At 33.3% G+C, this 19045-nt stretch overlaps 2 protein-coding genes across 4 annotated transcripts; both read right to left on the minus strand.

The window, feature by feature from the left end:
• Nucleotides 1-1732: 1732 nt before the first annotated feature.
• LOC102593687 (transcription initiation factor IIB-2) lies at nucleotides 1733-7517 on the minus strand. Of its 2 annotated transcripts, none has more exons than XM_006351190.2 (7): nucleotides 6966-7517; nucleotides 4750-4774; nucleotides 3939-4068; nucleotides 3721-3851; nucleotides 3446-3534; nucleotides 2473-2549; nucleotides 1733-2159 (listed from the first exon to the last, which is right to left on the minus strand). In XM_006351190.2, the coding sequence occupies exons 1-7, from the start codon at nucleotides 7313-7315 to the stop codon at nucleotides 2026-2028; spliced, it is 936 nt and encodes a 311-aa protein (XP_006351252.1). In that variant the 5' UTR covers nucleotides 7316-7517; the 3' UTR covers nucleotides 1733-2025. The 2 variants fall into 2 exon arrangements, with proteins under 2 accessions (XP_006351252.1, XP_015165902.1); XM_015310416.1 differs by lacking the exon at nucleotides 1733-2159 and adding an exon at nucleotides 2166-2403.
• A 1553-nt stretch (nucleotides 7518-9070) lies between these two features.
• Nucleotides 9071-12795, minus strand: LOC102594013 (transcription initiation factor IIB-2-like). Of its 2 annotated transcripts, none has more exons than XM_006351192.2 (7): nucleotides 12308-12795; nucleotides 11560-11584; nucleotides 10907-11036; nucleotides 10698-10828; nucleotides 10506-10594; nucleotides 9826-9905; nucleotides 9071-9602 (listed from the first exon to the last, which is right to left on the minus strand). In XM_006351192.2, the coding sequence occupies exons 1-7, from the start codon at nucleotides 12649-12651 to the stop codon at nucleotides 9463-9465; spliced, it is 939 nt and encodes a 312-aa protein (XP_006351254.1). In that variant the 5' UTR covers nucleotides 12652-12795; the 3' UTR covers nucleotides 9071-9462. The 2 variants fall into 2 exon arrangements, with proteins under 2 accessions (XP_006351254.1, XP_006351253.1); XM_006351191.2 differs by having other exon boundaries at nucleotides 9071-9605.
• Nucleotides 12796-19045: the final 6250 nt, after the last annotated feature.

The raw sequence follows: 19045 nt of genomic DNA on the forward strand, positions 1-19045 counted from the left end.
AACAAATCATAGTTCAAATATCTAGATGAAGTTTTCTAACAAATTTAAGGGATTGTCGATATGTATTCAACCTTGTTTTTCTTTGAAGCATTTTTAGAACCTTGATTGAGCACCAAGAACTCTCTAAAATTAGCAAAAAATATTTTTTAGACTGATTAGTCAAAAATAGTTAAAAAGATAAACCAAACAGGCTGTAGTCATACAGAATTACCTCAAGTTAACACAAAATGTTAATGCTCTAATGAACCCATGAATAAACCTAAATCATTGGAGCATAATATTGTTTAATTTGCCCTTCTAAAACCCCAGATATAATCTTTTTTCAACGACATGAGTTTAATGCATTTCATGATTAAAAAACGAAAAAATGCACTAAGTAATTATACTATGTGATTGAATAGTATAAATTTTTCTGTCCAAATTTATAGAATCCTATAAAGAATATGAAAAGGCATGATATTACTTCTATGGAAGATGAGAGGAATTAAACATTTTAATCGAACTAATTATAGGTAATAACTAAGGAATTGAAACTTTCAATAAATGTGGGAATATGGAACAACTTTCTACAATCAGATTCAATGTAAATTGTTTAGAAGTCTATTAATTTAAGGGAAAAGGGACAAATATACCCCCGAACTATTGTAAATGGTATACCTTCCGTCATACTTTTGGGACATTGGTGCCCCTGCCGTCTAAAAACTAGAGCAAATATACCATTTATACTAACAGACATACACGTGTCATAATCTTATCCACCGATCCGACATTTATTAAATATCGGATCGACGGATAAGATTGCGCCACATGTCCCTATTTAGTCTTCCGTTAGAGTGAAGGGCATATATGCTCTAGTTTTTGGACGACAGGGGCACAAATGTCCCAAAAGTATGACGGAGTGTATCTGTATACCATTTACGATAGTTCGGGGTATATTTTTCCTTCTTGGGGTATCTGCAGTGTTAGTCTTTTTTGTTGTTGACTTACATATAGCCTAATTTTGAATTGCAATTGTAGCCAATTTCTTTGGAAAATAGCCACCATTGATTATTGTTATAGCCCTCAATAAATTGTCTGTTTTTCCACTCTACATAAATTATTGTTATAGCCCTCAATTAATTAAACCTAAGTCATTGATATCAATATTAGACATGTGACAGTTGACACTCATTCAAGAAATAATTTAGGGAAATAAAGATGATAGTTAAATCTCTTTTCTATAAATATGGTTCTCCTAACACTATAAGAATTGATTCCTAAATATTGATAAGGTAAAATAAAGATATATGTGGATAAAAAATAAATAGTACAACTCACATAACATATTGTACAATATTAAGTACTGCAGTGTTAATCCTTTTTGTTGTTGGCTTATATATAGCCTAATTTTGAATTGCAATTGTAGCCAATTTCTTTGGAAAATAGCCACCATTGATTATTGTTATAGCCCTCAATTAATTGCCTATTTTCCCACTCTACATAAATTATTGTTGTAGCCCTCAATTAATTAAACCTAAGTCATCGATATATTAGACATGTGACAGTTGACACTCATTCAAGAAATAATTTGGGGAAATAAAGATGTTAGTTAAATCCCTTTTCTATAATTATGGTTCTCCTAACACTAAAAGAATTGTTTCCTATATATTGATAAGGTAAAATAAAGGTAAATGTGGATAAAATATAAATAGTACAACTCACATAACATATTGTACAATTATAGAGGATGATGCACAAGTGATGAAGTTAAATTTGGAAACTACATTTTCATGTTAATCTCAGTACAGTAGTCTATGAAGAAAGAGTATCACTTGAAGGAAAAAAACATTTACAACTTGTAATTTAACTTGAAGATCTATCCTAAGTTAGAACTGTTTAATAATTTAATGTGTATTAGCCCAAATGTTGGGGTAAAAGAAGCTTCCCCTCCTGTTAATTTCATCGAAGGGTCCTCCGATACACAACATTCTTGAAGGCATTTTTGAAAAAAGTTTGTCACTTGTTGACATGGTTAGCTTAGCTTCATCAAGGACTGCTGAGGTTTTTTAGGTCCTGACCCTGTGCATACCAATTTGGTATTATCTTTGAGAGATGTGGGTATAGATCCTTGAAGGAATTCCGGATAGTACCTTCAGCAACTCCAGTTGCAAGTGACACATCTGCATTCATACAGTTTTTTACATGACATGTCGGATATTCAATATGCAGATGCTTCAGAATACAAGATTGACCTACAATGTAACTCATCACCCCCGGGACAAAGATAATCAATTCAAATCGTCATAGGAAACATCATACAGTTTAGAGGCCTGGGCTAATGTAGCAGTGTAAAGATGCATGGGGTATGAGGATGACATTCAGCACTAGAAATACGGAGGAGAACTCGTTCCACAAATGCAATTCCTATCAAGGAGGGAATTTGGTGTCTAAGCATCCATGTCAACAGAAAGAGAATAATCATATTTTCATTACCTTTAACTGGCTTCTTCTCATCCGAAAGCTGAGTGACTATGTAGATAACTGCTGCAGCAATCGAAATGGGACTTCTCCTGCAGTTTCATTTAGAGGAGTAAATACATTGGGTATCATATGATTGTTCAAGCATTTTGGAAATTGGAACAAGTAGCATGACCAGTTCTTTGAAAGATGACAAGCAGAATTAAGTGATAATTGTATCTCAAGGAGGGGAACAGATATAAAAAATTCCTCGTTCCAGTGGAAGAATTTAACAAATAACTAAGTTGTAAGAAGCTACATAACAAAAACAACACCTCAACCTCAAGCTAGTTGAGGTCGGCTGTATGAATCCTTATTAAGCATGGGAGCTAGGAATTGGTATTCAGGTTAAATAATCACTCTGTAAGCCTGTACTTCTAAAATCTTAATTCAAGTTACACCAGGAATTCTTTTACTTAAACATCAAATGTCATGATTCATGAAAAATCGATCGCAACAAGAAGTCTGTGAATTCATATCTTAGCATCCAAAAAATGCATTCATCTAACCACACAAGGTAGCAGATAAGTGAAGACTAGGACCATCTTATGAACATGACATGAGGTAAAAGCATAACCCATACACCTTGCTTGCTGCTGCTAAGGGTCATGGTTCTGCTATATAGTTATAGTCTTCTGATACCAAAAACGAACACCACCATCGTCATGTATTTACCTATTTACACTACCATGTCTATGATTTTGTTCTCTACTGTAATATAGTGAGTTTTAGCATGTAAGGAACAAAAAATTTAGAACTTCTTAAGCTTAACTATCTACATAGTCATAGGACTAAAGACTCTCCTCATCAATCACTAATTTGAAAATACATGCTCTCTACTATTTGGGAAAAAATGAGATCATTTTTTGTCAAATGTAGCATTTAGTTTGAACGGCTAATAAATCTGGAATAAGCATCTGTGAATCAACATAAATACAAGCAAAGCTACCTTATGTCAAACTCTTCAGATTTTTTTACTGCTTCTTGAGCAGCTTTAACTGCCTGATTTGTCATCCCAAGATTTGAACAAAAGCGTCGCTAAAGGTTAAAAGCATGCATCAGTAACCAAGTTATGAGAAACAGCAAAAGTTCGATAGGATATTCATTTTAGAAAAATAGTAGTTAAAAGGAGAATAGAGTCTTTTTTTTGTTAGAAGGAGAATGTAGTCTCTTTTTTTTTTGGTAATGGAGTCTTTCTCTCCTACTTTTACAAATAAACCTCACCATGAAATCCCCAGCATGTATAGTTCCCATTTCCACTGATTGACCCATCTCGAGCTCTAGTTGTTTCACTATGTATTCCTTTGCTCGGCCAATTTCCTTCTTTGTAGCTCCATTCGCAACAGAGCAAATTTCTATTTCCAATCCACAGTTTCAAGAAAGCTCATTCATATTGGAAGTTAAATCAGAACACCGAAATGACAAAAAGTCTTAGGTTATACCCTTCACAGTTCGAGGCTTGTCTTCCTGTCGACAAGCAATATATAAGCAAGCAGCCAATATAGCATCCTGGTTCCTTCCTCTACTAGATTTTTGATCTTCTACCTTCTTGTATATCTCATTAGCTCGGTCCTTTGAACAAAATCTAAACCATTATAATGAAATACTGAACAAAAATAATCTGTGACTTTTAATGTCAACTGTCAAATTACTTTACATGAAGTATAGAAACATCTTCAAGTTCATCTTTTAAAGAGAATTATAACATAGAGTACTTGGGTTGTTCCTTATTCTTGTAAATGTTAAAAGAAAATATCCTAATAATGTTAAGAAAACAATACTGTGAAGTACTCCAACAAAAATTGTCAATTCCTGCCATGACATGTCTGGCGGAATGTCAAATACAAGGTCACAGGACGAAAGACAAGCTCCAAGTTCTAGAAGAACATACTACACCACTCAGGTCACAAGCAAAAAAATCGAAAAAATACACAAATAGCTTCCAATATTTTATATCTCTGGCCAAATGAATCAGTTGCTAGTAGAGGGGGGCCAGGAGGGTGCATGGGTGCATACTATACCCATTAACATTGTTGAATATTGAACTGCTTATCCAGCTGAGTGGCGAAATGAGCAAATGAATCAGGCAGCCTTAGATAAAAGAGAGAGCATGACTCTTCATACACATTGAATGAAATTGGAAAGAAAAAGTAATTGGACACTTCTTAACACAAGCATATATCTGCAGACTTCCTGACATCTCAATGTCATTTGATTGAAATGAGTATCAGGACTTCAGGAGTAGAAACATACCTTTATGGTTGCAACCAGGCCCAACCTGAAATAGGTATAATTGCATCAGCCATATCTTTTGGAATTCCGCATTATAAGTTCAGCTTCTGTCAATATAATAAGGAGCCATACCAGACACATACTGATAATGAATAGGTTTTACATTACCAGTTCATTTGGCTCTAATAGGATAATGTAACAGAAGAGACCAGAAGAAACACATTTATAGAAAGAATACCAAAACCAAGAGCACTGTTTGAAGAATAAGTTGAAATGCTTTATGTATAATATATGAAGTGGTGGACAAATAAAACAAAAAAGAGCAAATTTTACTGATTAAATAAAACTTCTTCAATCAACTTCCCAACCTACACAATACTTGAGAGCAAAAAGTGTATGGTGTAATTCATTATATGGACTAACTAGTTTCCTTGGAGAATGAAATGACTGGAAAAACAGAATTACAACCAAACGATGTTCTCTATGGCTCCAGGGTGATTATTCTGGGTGCACCAAGACAACTTTCGAGGTGAAAAGATGTGCGATGCTTCCAGCAACTTAAGGCACTGCAACAATACATGAAGGCCCAACGGAAATTTTTCCAATAGTGTAAAGGCTAGGAAACACTTTATGACTCGAGCCATGAGAGTTCTTGGCAATTCCAAAACCAAGCAAAGGCCTTGAATTTAGTAAAAGAAAATTATAAGGTGAAAGTTTCAAAGTCCTATCTTTTAATCACAAAATTGTCGTAGATAGCCAAGTATTTTCTTTTGGTAGTCTACAGGATACACATTCATCTTGTCTTTCAGAGGCATCTAAACTAATTTCTCCTTAGCCATAAAAAAATTAATTTTTTGTCTAAAGCAGATGAGTCTAAAACTTTTTTTTTCTTATTTTAGTAGACCATACCACTAATTTAAGGCAATGAAATGACTTTGGACTAAACATTTGTAACTCCTACACTATAAGGTGGCATCAAAAGCACAGAACATAGATGATACCTTTATAAAAAAAAAGAAAAAAAAAAGCATAAAACAGAGCATTTTCAAACCAAGGCATATACCTTACAAAGTCACTACAAAGCAAGGTCTAAAGCCAACAATTCAATTTCCACTTTCAACTGAAAATTGCAATATTGCTCTTCTATCACTACTATTTTGGAACCAAATGTTATGCTTTTTATAAACTACACTCATTTATGTCTCATCTGACTGTCATTATCTTGTCTATTGCTTCACTTAGTAAAATGCTCAACCATGGTCCAGCCTGGTAACTAATGCCAGTTTTTGCAATCCTTTATATGAGCATTGTCAAACTTCAAGGATTTTTTCATGCAATCAAGAGTACACTGCACACACCACTATGAGCATTCACCTCATCTAGAAGATCATAAATACAAAAGCTACACATGCTTACCCTGCTGCTTAGGCCAATAAAAAAAAAGACAATAAGTAGTTCAGCCTATAATATTCACACTTTACCACAACATAGACCACTTGTAACAAAAAAGAATACGTAGAGCAACCAGTAAAGATGCAAACTTTTCTCACACTAACTATATGATATCATCACCACACATCATTTTCAACAGTAATCAATCCAAAAAAATACAATGTTTACCAAGACATTTAACAATTTAATGCCCCAGCTCAGCGCTTGAGTTCCCAGGCAAATAACACCAACTCTACCAGTAATTTTACTCCAACATCGGTAATCAAATAAACCGAATGTGTAAATCTCCACTCACCTAACCAATAAATACATGACATCTTTTATATTAACTTAAATCACATACAACAACAAGAACATACTCAATGCAATCTCACAAGTGGGGTCTCATGAGGGTAGTGTGTACGCACACCTTACCCCTATCTTAAGAAGAAGGCAGAAAAGTTGTTTCCGATACACCCTCGGCTCAAGGACAAGTATATCAAAGCAGTTTGATAACAAATAGTAACAAAAGTTAAACAAAATACTAAAGATAGCATTATCCCTTATCCCACATTCCCCACAAAAATCATAGAGAACCATATCAAAATCAAACCTTTACACCACCACCACCAACAACATACCCAGTGTAATCCCACAAGTGGGGTCAGGAGTACCCCTACATTTTGGGAGATAGAAAGACGGTTTCCCATAGACCCTTCAGCTCAAGTAAAGAAGCCATGACACAATGCACCACCATTTACACCCAAAATGAAAATAAAATAAATCGAAGGAACATTATAAGGTACCTATCAGACATAACCCCAATAGCTTTAAAAGCCAAAATAAGAGATCGATCAGCATTCGACCCACGATTCTGCCATCGACCCAAAGACGATGTCAAGAAATCACTAGTAGTTCCATTAGGTTTTGAGATCACTGTAGATAACCCACCATCAGAAAGCAACGGATTATTCGGTCCACCAACTCGAACCGGGTCATTATCACCCGACTCATTAGCAAAAGTTCTCCACTCAGATGTTTCATCAATCGAATGAGATTCCAAAACTAACCCACATTCTGAACAAACCATATCACCTGCTGAATGATCAAATACAACTTCTGTGCTCTTTCTACAGTCCGAACAGTACGCATCCATTAGTAACAATTTTTATGTCAAAATGTGTAATTTTTTGTACAGATGTGATTGAAATTGAAAAAGATGAAATGGTTTAGTTGTGATTTTGGTTGTAAAGATGAAAAAACCATTGATTTGTTGTTGTGAAGAAGAAGAAGATGAATTTATAGTTAGGCGGAGGAAGTGGCGGGGGAAATGGTGAAAGAGTAGGAAAGTCATGTGGTTCTTGTGGTTATTTTCAGTTTTTTTTTTTGAAATTTTGACAAAATAAAGACAAAACAATGAAATTTTTATTCTCTCCGTTTTAATTTGTTTATCTTATTTTCCTTTTTAGTTCGATTCTAAAAGAATACTTTTTTTTTCTTTTCGTATATTTGACATATGTTTAATTTAAGTATATAAGATTTACAAATATTATTTATCTTCTTATAATCATTGTCAAATGAAAACACGACAGATAAATTGAAACAAAACAAGTACATTTTATGGCCTCTTTTTTGTTTGGTTCTCTCGAGTAAAAAAGAGAAAACTATAAAGACAAATATGACCATGTTCTTTTCTTCTTTTATAATGGTGAAATATATCATTGACATTTAATTTGTCAGTAAATTTTATTTAGAATTGAATTACGATTTGTTTGGATCGAACTTCTTTGAGATGTTTTTGATTCAAAATTTGAAAAAGTTTCTTTATGTGTTTTCGGACATCTATTAGGTTGATAAGTTAACTATGCAATATACATATCATGATGACATGTAAAACTTTGAGCTTGTTTATAATACATTGATATAGTGATAAATTTTATGTTTTTTTAACTTGTTTAGGTGAAGTATGTGCAAATATTTTTTAAAATTTTGATTTGTAAGTCATGTATTTATGATGTGCTCAATTTGGACGGATCATATTTCAAGTGTGTGAATTAAATTAACTGACAAATTTAAAAAGTTGTTAATTTCTTCGTAGCTCTATATAAAACACCATATATATACATGCATAGCGTGTGTTTGTGGTTTGATTTGAAAGTAATGTGTGTGTGTATAGTACAATTTATTCTTCTAACTAACATCTTTATGATATTATTTAGAAACTCTGATAATATGATAAATGGCTTGCTTTAATGTAGACTAGCAGAAGGAACAAATTGATGATTGCATTATGAATTTAACTTTTTATTGCTAAAACATATATGTATTTTCCTTTTAAAAAATATCTTGCTATTTTAAGACGTAATAAAAAGAGAATGTGACACACCAAACTAATAATAAATCATAAACGTGTGACAAATTTAAAACGTTGAAGCAATTTATGTAGTAGGCCATTCTTTTTCATTTGTTATAATGATGTTCGAACAGATCAGCTTGTGCACGACTCGATTAGCACAAGTTTCTTTCTCCACATAAACAAGACAAAAGATAGGAAGACAAGTAAAGAATGATTGTATGGAAAGGAAAGGAAAGGCAAAGAAAAGAGTTGGACTAGTATAGGCCAATTATTATTAATATCTGATGTGACAAAAGACGCAAGCAAATGGATAAGATATTTGAGAAAAATCTTTGATCATAAAAAAAGAAGATAAGAGAAAATGGATAAGATATTTGCTATTAATATTTGCTTCACAAAGATGACAAAGACACTATTCCATCGCAAGTGTAACAAAACAAGCAACATGGAGATATACGATTTATTAATGCTGCTCTTACTTCTTATGATATTATGCAACAGACTCAGCCTGTTCATAATATTCCATTCAATCTTTAGAAGAGCATGTTCATAAAGTATCTCGCTAATGAGAATATTTTCAATACAAAAAACAAACAGCAGCAACATAGTTTGAAAACGGAAGTAAACTCACCAAATGATGGATCTTACGTTAAACGAAAACATTTCACTTTGCATGACAATGTTTAGCCATACAAAAATTGGACGATGGCCTATGAAATCTGTAACATTCAAAAAAAATGGAACCTATTTGTGTTTTAGGGGAGGGGGAGAGATAAATGGAAAAGCAAATAATATGGTTTACTCTGGTCTACATGACCTACGGTGCCTTGTGAATCCAGAACACAGGGTAGCCAAAACTCCGCGTCTGATGTTTTTTTCTGTTTGAATAATTCTTACAGACTTGAGGCCCTATAGCAGATTTATAGAGCTCAACGACTAAGGTACTCTTATGCCTTTGGACTGCACAGGTTCTTAAGGTCCTTGTCTTTGACGTACCATTCTGGTATTATTTTGGAAGCATGAGGATAAAGATCCTTGTACGCGTTCTTGATTGTCCCCTCTGCAACTGTGGTTGCAACTGAGATATCTGCTGCAAGCATAAACCGTTCAGATGTATATACGAAACTAGCATATACAAATACAACCAAGACTTAAAAGCAGCTAGGCAACCCCACATGAAGAATTCACTTATGCAGCAATTGATATAGAAATGCAGCATTGTGCACCTACTTAAGGAAGCATGAATGTAAAGGAATATACATTGCCTCTTTGGCTCAAGATTGCACAAAGAGGAAGGTTGATGTTCTAACCTCGCAGAACGGGTTTCTTTGAATCTGAAAGTTGAGTGATCATGTATATTATTGCTGCAGCAATTGATATAGGACTCCTCCTGCAAAAAGGAAAATAACTATTAAGGATCTAATCCACCAACCTGATGTGCTTATAGACTTAAGAATCTAGTGATCTGAGTGATAACGATCAACTCCCTCTTCTTTCCCTTTTAGCAATTCATTTACTGGTAAAAACTCTAAGAACTAAAATCTAGTAGTGAAATGTCCACGAAAATCCCTTTAACGAGACTTGCATATATTAGTCATTTAAATCAAACAAGTGGCGTCTGCCAATCTTTTTTCTTAAGAGGGTGGAGCAGGGAAGACGTTCAAGCAAGAACCTAACTCGGTTGACGGAATAGCTTCACCCCTATTACCCATCGACTCAAGTTCAATCAATTTTATTTTTTTCAAAAAAATAGAACTTCTCTAAAGTTTTCAGAACAGAATAACTGCCAAAATCAAATTTACGGAAGGTTCATTCAATATGAAAGAAGAGAATTCAAGCCACTGCAAAAATCAAGTAGTTCCCTCAAAGAGTTCACATGCAGATCCTCAAACAAATGACTTAAACCAGCCTCTGGATTATTCTGTGGGGCCAAGGTATGGGTTCACCATATTAAGAACATAATCAAACATACACAAACAAAAATATGTACCTTATATCAAACTCTTCAGCCTTCTGAACAGTTTCTTGGACAACCTTAATTTCTTCATGGTTCATACCAAGGTTAGAACAAAAACGTCTCTGAAGATCAAGAATAGTTCATGTCAGGATAACATAAAAGAATAGTCATATCACACTTGCGCCCCCACAAAGAGGCCAAAACCTACATATTTAGTTGACTCACCAGATAGTCCCCAGCATGTATAGTTCCCATCTCCATTGATTCTCCCATTTCAACCTTCAATTGTTTCACAATGAACTCTTTTGCTCGCCCAATTTCCTTCTTACTAGCTCCATTGGCAATTGAGCATATTTCTAATCAACACCCAAAGGTTTAGAGTTCACACAGAGGAGTAAACTGTTAATCTACATGATCAGAAAACATTGCCACACCTTTTACAGTGCGGGGTTTGCCTTCTTGGCGGCACGCAATGTAGATACAAGCAGCAACCAGAGCATCAAGATTCCTGCCTCTAGTACACTTTTGGTCTTCAAGCCTCTTATATATCTCACTTGCTCGATCCTGCACAAGATCAAAGAAGACATATACCAATTAGTGCAGAAAATCTTTCAGCAATAAGGAGTATCAGACTAATCCCAAAAAGAAGAAAAAAAGGCTATATCAAAATACTTGCTGCGATATGGAAAAAAGATTGTAACAGATGACATCCCTTAATATATCAAGGGGATAACCCTGCAGCAACAAGACTATCAAATTTTGGCGCTTTCACAAACACACAGTATACTTAGGCGGAGAAAATTAATGGTTTCTGTTTACTAAAGCAAAATAAGATGGACAAAAAGAGGGTAATAAGCTGCAATCTACATATAATTAACATATAAAATAGACAAAAAACCTTAGGCAACAGACGACAAAAGAAAACTTTAAAGATGTAAACACACATATAAATGAAGCGATGAAAACACCAAATGGAAAGAAGTTGCACTGTCGTATGTGTCAACTGAAAAGGTGCAAGAGAATCCAAGAATACAGTCAGATAATTCTGTGATGCCCAATTAACTTAAAAGAATACTAGAGAACATACCCTTATAGTAGAAACAAGGCTCAACCTGTAAAACATAGAGAGAGAAAACTCAGTTCAATCAATGCATAAAAAATTTCCAAGCTTTCAAAAATTAAAAGGAATGATACACCTCCCTGAACCAGTATTATCACTTCAAATGTAGTTGTAACAAAAGGCCAACACAAATGCCATCTCACAGAGCATGGGAAGGACAAAGCAGATGGATTAATTCGCGTAATGACAACACCAAGCCAATCAAACTATAAATCCACATATCATTCCACAAATGTCATCCCTCCAAAAAGCTTAATCAGGGAAGGAAGAAAAACGATACAGTTTTACTCTTCAAATTAGCCATCTTACATATTCAATTTCATTACCAGATTCTATAAGATTTAAACCTATTTAATCCCAATATCCACTATCACACAAGCCCTGAAATCCGATCAGTGATCATAAAATAAACTCATTTTCATCTTCTAACCCCCTCCTTTTCCTCCTCCTCCTACTACACATCAATCAGATGCTAGTTATCATCTATATAAATCATCCATATCCAATCGGATCCATTCGAGCCCAATTCATTTTGATACCCAATTATATAGATTCTCCAAATTTCACACTTAAACATGTACCGACATTCAAATATCTAAACAAACTAAAACCACAAATTCATAACCTAGCTATCAAATTCAACTAATACTTCAGGAAACAAAACTCAGTAGGGTTCATCAGAAACAAAAGGAAATGAAAGCAACAACTAACCGACCTATCAGCCATGGTAGCAATGGCCTTAAAAGCCAAAACAATCGCGCGGTCAGGATCACCACCACGATTCTGCAACCTAGCAAGAGAACCATCTCCATTACTACCATTAGGCCCTTTAGAAATCACTGTAGACAGAGCCGCATCACCGAGTAACGGGTTAACGGGTCCTCCAACACGATTCGGGTCATCACCACCCGACTCATCAGCAAAAGTACGCCACTCGGATGTTTCATCAATTGAACGAGATTCCAACACCAGCCCACACTCCGAGCAAACCGTATCACCGGCGGCGTGGTCAAAAACCACCTCCGTGTTCCGCTTGCAATCCGAACAGTACGTATCCATTTCAAAACGGTTTAGACCCGATTCGATCGTAGATGCCGGAAAAACCTACCGATTATGATTCCGGCAACGATGATCGGAAAAAGGGTACCGGAGTTTTTGGGTTTCTCTCTCCCCAAAATTGTGCTTAGTTATGGAGAGGAGTGAGAGAAAATTAGAAGGGTCAAAGGGGTATTTATAGACCAAAATTCAGAATGCGGGTCGGTAGAAGTGTATTCGGTAGGGGGCCCATTACTGTATTTTTTTTCCTTAAAAGAATGAAAAAGAAAAAAGGAACTTATATTAAAGAGTTTTTTATTTACATTATACTAATCTATTTTTAGGTAAAAAAAATTAAATTTGTTAGAAATGTTGATGAGAGAAGTTATATAATAGTAATAAATTTAGTATAATTTTATATGTGGGTCTGAAGGATGATGTGTACAGAAGTTTTGTGTCTATCTTGTGAAAGGTAAAAAAATTGTTTTCGATAGTTTTTTGATTCAAGTAAAATGTATCAAACTCAAGTATGAAAAGAAAATACAGTCATGACGAAACCATGTTAAGATTAAAGTAAAAGAACAATAGCAAAACGATAGATAAAATGTAACTGAAGTAGTAGAGGAAACAAGCAATAATAAAATCAAAGAATAAGATAGAAGCAAGGAAAACTAAACAATGCTCAAATACCTGCTAACTTTCTATCATAATCATATGATTTTTTTTTATACCTGATAGTTATATTGGATGGACGCTTTAGACGAAGACATCATGTTATTCCCGATCGATCTCAACCAGAATGAGACTTATGCCCCCCCCTTTCATCCAAATGCCCTACTACAAAATACGACCGACATTTTCAACCACTCAGATATTTATTCCATTCGCGCTTCATCTACTCTGTCCATCTGGCAATAGGGTATATTTATGTGATTCACTAGATTTGTCTTTGCCTGTCGGTCGATTCTATTGCTTGTCGGTTAGATTCATTCTCTTCGCACTTTACATGCCCTATCCATCTGATCTGGTAGTAGAGGCTTATCTAAGTGATTAACTGGGTTTGTCTTCGTCTGTCAGATGATTATATTTCTTGTCGGTTAATTGCATTCATTCTTTTCGTGCTTCATCGATCTTCCTATCCATCTGGCAGTAAGGACTTATCTACATGATTCGCTAGGTTTGTCTTCGCATATTGGTTGATTCCATTGTTTTTCGGTTAGCTAAACTTTTTTAATAGTACGAATCTCTATGCATGTAAACATAGTTATTCAATATATGTAAAACAGTCAAAAAACGCGTAAACTAATCTGAATATCATCTATGTTCAAAAACAAAAGTTTATCATTATTGGTGCACAAAATTTCAAGTCGGGGGTCTATCAGAAACAACCTACTTTTATAGGGATGAGATAAGGTATGCGTACACTCAATACTATTTAAACCCTACTTTATAAAATTATACTAAATATATTATTGTTGTATTGATACACAAAATTTGAGTTATCATCGATATCACTAGATTATAAAATTTATTGGGCATACAAAATTATTATTATTAGTAGTAGTATTTTTTAAAGTTAATTCACTTGTCCATTTTTTGTTTTACAATATTTACTCTAATAGGATGAATACTAATTTGTTTCTCTTTAATATTTTACCAAATCAGTATATATTGGGGACTACACCAAGGATGGAAAGGTTGTAACTTGATATTTTTCATAAATCGACAAATATAGAAAAACTATACAAATTTGACCGATGAGTCAAATCATGATATGTTGGTGCTTGATTAATTTTCATAAATTGACAAATATAGAAAAATATTAAAATTTGATTGATGAATCAAATCATAAAATGTTGTTGCTTGATTAATTTTTATAAATTGACAAATATAGGAAAATTATCAAAATGTAATTGATGAGTCAAATCATGAAACGTTGCTGCTTGATCATTTCTCAACAATTAACAAATATAGTAAAATTATAAAATTTGATTAATGGTTATATTATCGTGAAATATTCTTTTTGTAATAAAAACATACCATAATGCAAAAAAAAATTAAAAGAAACATACCATACCGACAACAAAATCCAATTAATCAAATAATGAAAGGTCATTACTTGATAATTACAATATTCTAAACGTGCCATGAAATAGTAAAAGTATTTGATAAATGAGATGTATATGCATCAAACTAATTGGTCACTTTTTTAAAAAAATAATTAAAAGTATATGCATCAAAGTTTCTAATAAATTGCATTTGTTGCGTATTCTTTTTTAAACTATTAGAAATATCATGTACATAATGTGTAAGTAATTTTGCGGGTCAATTAGTTTTATTAGTTCTTCGTAAATATTTTTTTTAGTTTTATATTTGTATACAAGAGTTCTTATTTTATATAAAAACAAAGAGATATACAAATTACACACATAAAAAAAATGTAGGATTATTTTTTTCAATTCAAAATATAACGTAAAAGTGTTATAATATTCACCCAATTCCAGACAATTTTATGGCTTCAATGCATATGAAATATTATTAACGATTAAAAGAATGAAATTGTTTTTAAGGGGAAAAAAAACTCTATAGTTAGTACTATCGTACAAAAAGAAATTTCATAGCAATTTCCATTGTTAAACATGAGAATAAAAGAAAAGGTGTAATTTGAGGTTGTAACAAATAATTTGTTTTTTTTAATATATATATATAATTGGCAATAAGAGAAGGAATATTCCTTGCCATAATGTGATCATTTGTTTTATTTACCTTTTTTTTTTGTTTATTGTTGTTTTGTTTTGATTATAGATATAAATAAAATTTGTGTACATTATATTCTTCTCAAATCCTATTTGTTAGATTTATTTTCACTAGTATATTATTATAATTTTTTTTAGATGACATTCTACTAATTTTATTGTTCAATTCTTTTGAATGATATAAAAACGCATAAACATTACTGAATATTTAAAATGAAGTATTAAAACTATCAGAAATGTACAATTTTGAAACTTATAATAGTTATGTATTTGTAACATATAATTTAATCAATTATCAATACAAGTTGTAACTTCTTCTTTTTTTAATAACACAAGTTGTAACTTATTCAATTGAACTAAAGCTTGGTGTTCCATAGAATAATTTTATGTTGTCTTTTACTATAAATATTAAAAGAAAAAAGGGAAAATAAATAAATAGAGAAAATAGACAAAGAAGTAATAATTCCAAGGGGTGTCATATTTTGGTTGTTTCATTTAAATTAGTATCCGTTTTGTATTTTATTTTGAACAAGTACTCAATATTAAGTAAAGTGCATGCTAAACATGTGCTTCAGTTATGTCTAATTGAGCGTATATATATATATGAAAATAAATTAAAATGTTGCTATTACGTTTGTTAGACTTATTGTTGTTTAATCATATTGACTATTAAAATTTGTTCCTTATGATATATCGAACTTATATTTTAAATTCGAGTTTTTTTGGAGTAATTTAGGTATTGAATTATTTGAAATTTTAAGAATAATTTATTTATTTATCAGTATAACAAATTTAGACACACGCGGCTAAAAATAAGACAACTTTTATCTTCAGATTAAAAAACGAACATACGTTCAAATTACTTTTTAAGCGGTTAAACTTATAAAAAATAAATATAAAGCAAACATAAATTAAATGACGATTCAAAAAACAGATATTTGTGTGCTTAGCCTGACAAAGAAAGAGTGGTTCGTGTGGGCCGTAGAGTTGGTAGCCGCCAGCCCTATTTGACTTGGGCTTGCTATAAACTAGACCCAAGATGTAGGGCTAAAATGTTGGCCCACTAGAGTAATTAAAAGAATTGGATAATTACTTCTTCTTTTTTGTAATTGTGACCAAATTAACACACATATAAGTTAACAATAATCTAAAATCCATAATCTAATTTAACTCAGAGCTTTATAAGATATAATACAAGTTTTACGCATATATTTTTGTGTTCGATGATACCATGAGTCTAGTTATGATACTAAAGTCGAACGATTCGGGTAAGGTGGTGGAACAAACTTTATGGAAGACAAGAGTCCTTAAAGGGAGGGGGGAGGAGTTAAAAAAGAGGGATTACTTTAGGCGAATCTCATATGATAATGGAAGAAGAAAGTAATGAATTTTCTAAGATATCGAATAAATCTACATAATATGCGCACGTTAAAGATAGTGAATGTGAGTCCCTTGTCAACGAAATAGATATAGTTTCATATAACATCTTCATTTTCTTTTTCAATGTATGACATCTCTCGTATAACATAAAACTTGGTTTAGTAATCAAATGGTGAATATTCAGCACGCATGAAAACAATTATTATAGGAAGGACATTAATAAGCAAATAGGATTGAAGAGTCTGTCAGACAACCATTAGACCATCATAATTGAGGCTAAGAACGACCATCTATGGCACCATGACCCAAGGGCCATGGAGGCATGGAAACAATTATTATAGGAAGGACATTAATAAGCAAAAAAGATTGAAGAGTCTGTCAGACAGCCATTAGACCATCTTAGCACCCCATAATCGAGGCTAAGAACGATCATCTATGGCACCATGACTCGAGGGCCATGGAGGCTATTAATCACGCTCTAGTCTAATGGCCACAAGTCATCCACCAGACTTGGTTTCCTGTCTCCTTTGAAATCAAGGATACAATGGTACGAGCCTATAGAACAGATCCTGTTCAAGTAAGGTCGTGACATGTGAACCCACTGCTTGATATTAAAAAGAGTCTTCTAATGCTAGGTTGCAGCGATGTGGGAAGATGTACTAAAATCTTTTGGAGAGAATTTAGGCCCAAAGAGATGTCTTTTGTAGCCCAGTATTTTGATAAAATGCCTGCAAGATAGAGATTGATATATGTTTGCCACTTTTTTCATTTTAAAAACTTTTAAATTGCAATCAATAAGTTGCAAACCAACTTTAGTTGTTAACTCCATTAGGAAAAGAAATTCAAATGGCAAGGCAATGCCATACGATTTGCTTGGTTCTTCGTGGAGTATAGCTCACATCCAAACATCAGATTGAGGGGATGGGGTAACGCTTATGAAGCTCTGGTGGAAAGGAACTACCAGCCATACGTCCGTTTCATAGGTCCATGATTCTTCGAAAAAACATGTTATGACTTGACTCAGTCACTTTGTACCGTGATTTAGTAATGAATGAATGGAAGAATTGGCTTATGTAATGGTCGACCTTATAAAACTAGCTAACCCTTGTTTTCCTCTCCCCTTTACTTAATAAGTGGAAAATACTCTTTGACATTCTATAAGTGACTTCAATCTAAGCTCATACATATCAATTTAATTTATCCTAAACTCAATAAGAACATAATCTATTTTGGAAGGATAAAGTATTCATTTGTTGCCTTATGAGTTGCCCAGAAGAATCTTTTTGCTGTCTGAAACTTGGGCATAAAAGATTGAAGAGTCTGTCAGACAACCATTAGACCATCTCAACACCCATGATCGAGGTTAAGAACGATCATCTCTGGCACCATGACCCGAGAATCATGGAAGCTATTAATCACGCTCTGGTCTAATGGCTACAAATCATCCACCAAACTTGGTTTCCTGTCTCCTTAGAAATCAAGAATACAATGGTACGAGCCTATAGAACAGATCCTGTTCAAGTAAGGTCGTGACATGTAGACCCCTGCTCAATAATAAAAAGAGTCTTATAGTGTTATGTTTCAGCGATGTGGGACTATAGGACATCCCTTATTTACTTTTGATGAAGTCTTTCTTTCTCTAAACTTTTTGAGAAAAACATTGGTACGAATATAGAGTGAACGAAAGCTACTAGCTTCTGTCGAACCCGATTATACAAGACTTATAATGCAGTTGTTGATAAGGAATAAGAGATATTGTTGTTGATAAATGGTTAGTGACGTGACAAAATGGTCTTAATTTCTCTATATCTAGAACTTCTTTGTCCAAATAACAAGATATAATAATCCATTCACACTAGTCAAATGGGAAAAAGGAAAAGGCCGTTATTGGTGAAATATCTAATGGCCGAAAACGATTTATTACTCTCTTCCGTTTCAATTTATCTGACATATTTTTCTTCAAATTAACTTTACGTTTTTTATTTACCTTTGAATGAGACATTTTCATAACCACTATATACATATTATTATAATATATTCAAGATTGCAAAGTCTTAATGAGGCATTTTCAAAAGTTTTTCTCTTTCTGAATTCCGGCCTAATAAAATTATCACATTGAAAATAAAAAGGAAACAACAAATACAAGGATTATAAGATATTTTGCATTATCAGGTGGGGTTCAAGCTGAAAATTCAGCTGGTTGAATTATAATATTATTATTATATATAGAATTTTCCAACATGTCCAAATACCATGAATGGATTTTTGGACCCCCCCCCCCT

The sequence above is a fragment of the Solanum tuberosum genome, unplaced genomic scaffold (assembly GCF_000226075.1).
Source record: "Solanum tuberosum cultivar DM 1-3 516 R44 unplaced genomic scaffold, SolTub_3.0 scf00129, whole genome shotgun sequence".
NCBI classification, from domain to species: domain Eukaryota; kingdom Viridiplantae; phylum Streptophyta; class Magnoliopsida; order Solanales; family Solanaceae; genus Solanum; species Solanum tuberosum.

What these genes read in the sequence shown, in the direction of transcription:
- LOC102594013 (XM_006351191.2), bottom strand. Translation starts at nt 12,651, where the DNA reads ATGGATACGTACTGTTCGGATTGCAAGCGGAACACGGAGGTGGTTTTT. An exon ending in ATTGCTACCATGGCTGATAG is followed by an intron (nt 11,585 to 12,307) that starts GTCGGTTAGTTG and finishes TATGTTTTACAG; the next exon opens with GTTGAGCCTTGTTTCTACTA. An exon ending in GCCTTGTTTCTACTATAAGG is followed by an intron (nt 11,037 to 11,559) that starts GTATGTTCTCTA and finishes GATCTTGTGCAG; the next exon opens with GATCGAGCAAGTGAGATATA.
- LOC102593687 (XM_006351190.2), bottom strand. Translation starts at nt 7,315, where the DNA reads ATGGATGCGTACTGTTCGGACTGTAGAAAGAGCACAGAAGTTGTATTT. An exon ending in CAAGCCTCGAACTGTGAAGG is followed by an intron (nt 3,852 to 3,938) that starts GTATAACCTAAG and finishes GATTGGAAATAG; the next exon opens with AAATTTGCTCTGTTGCGAAT. An exon ending in TGAGAAGAAGCCAGTTAAAG is followed by an intron (nt 2,160 to 2,472) that starts GTAATGAAAATA and finishes GTATGAATGCAG; the next exon opens with ATGTGTCACTTGCAACTGGA.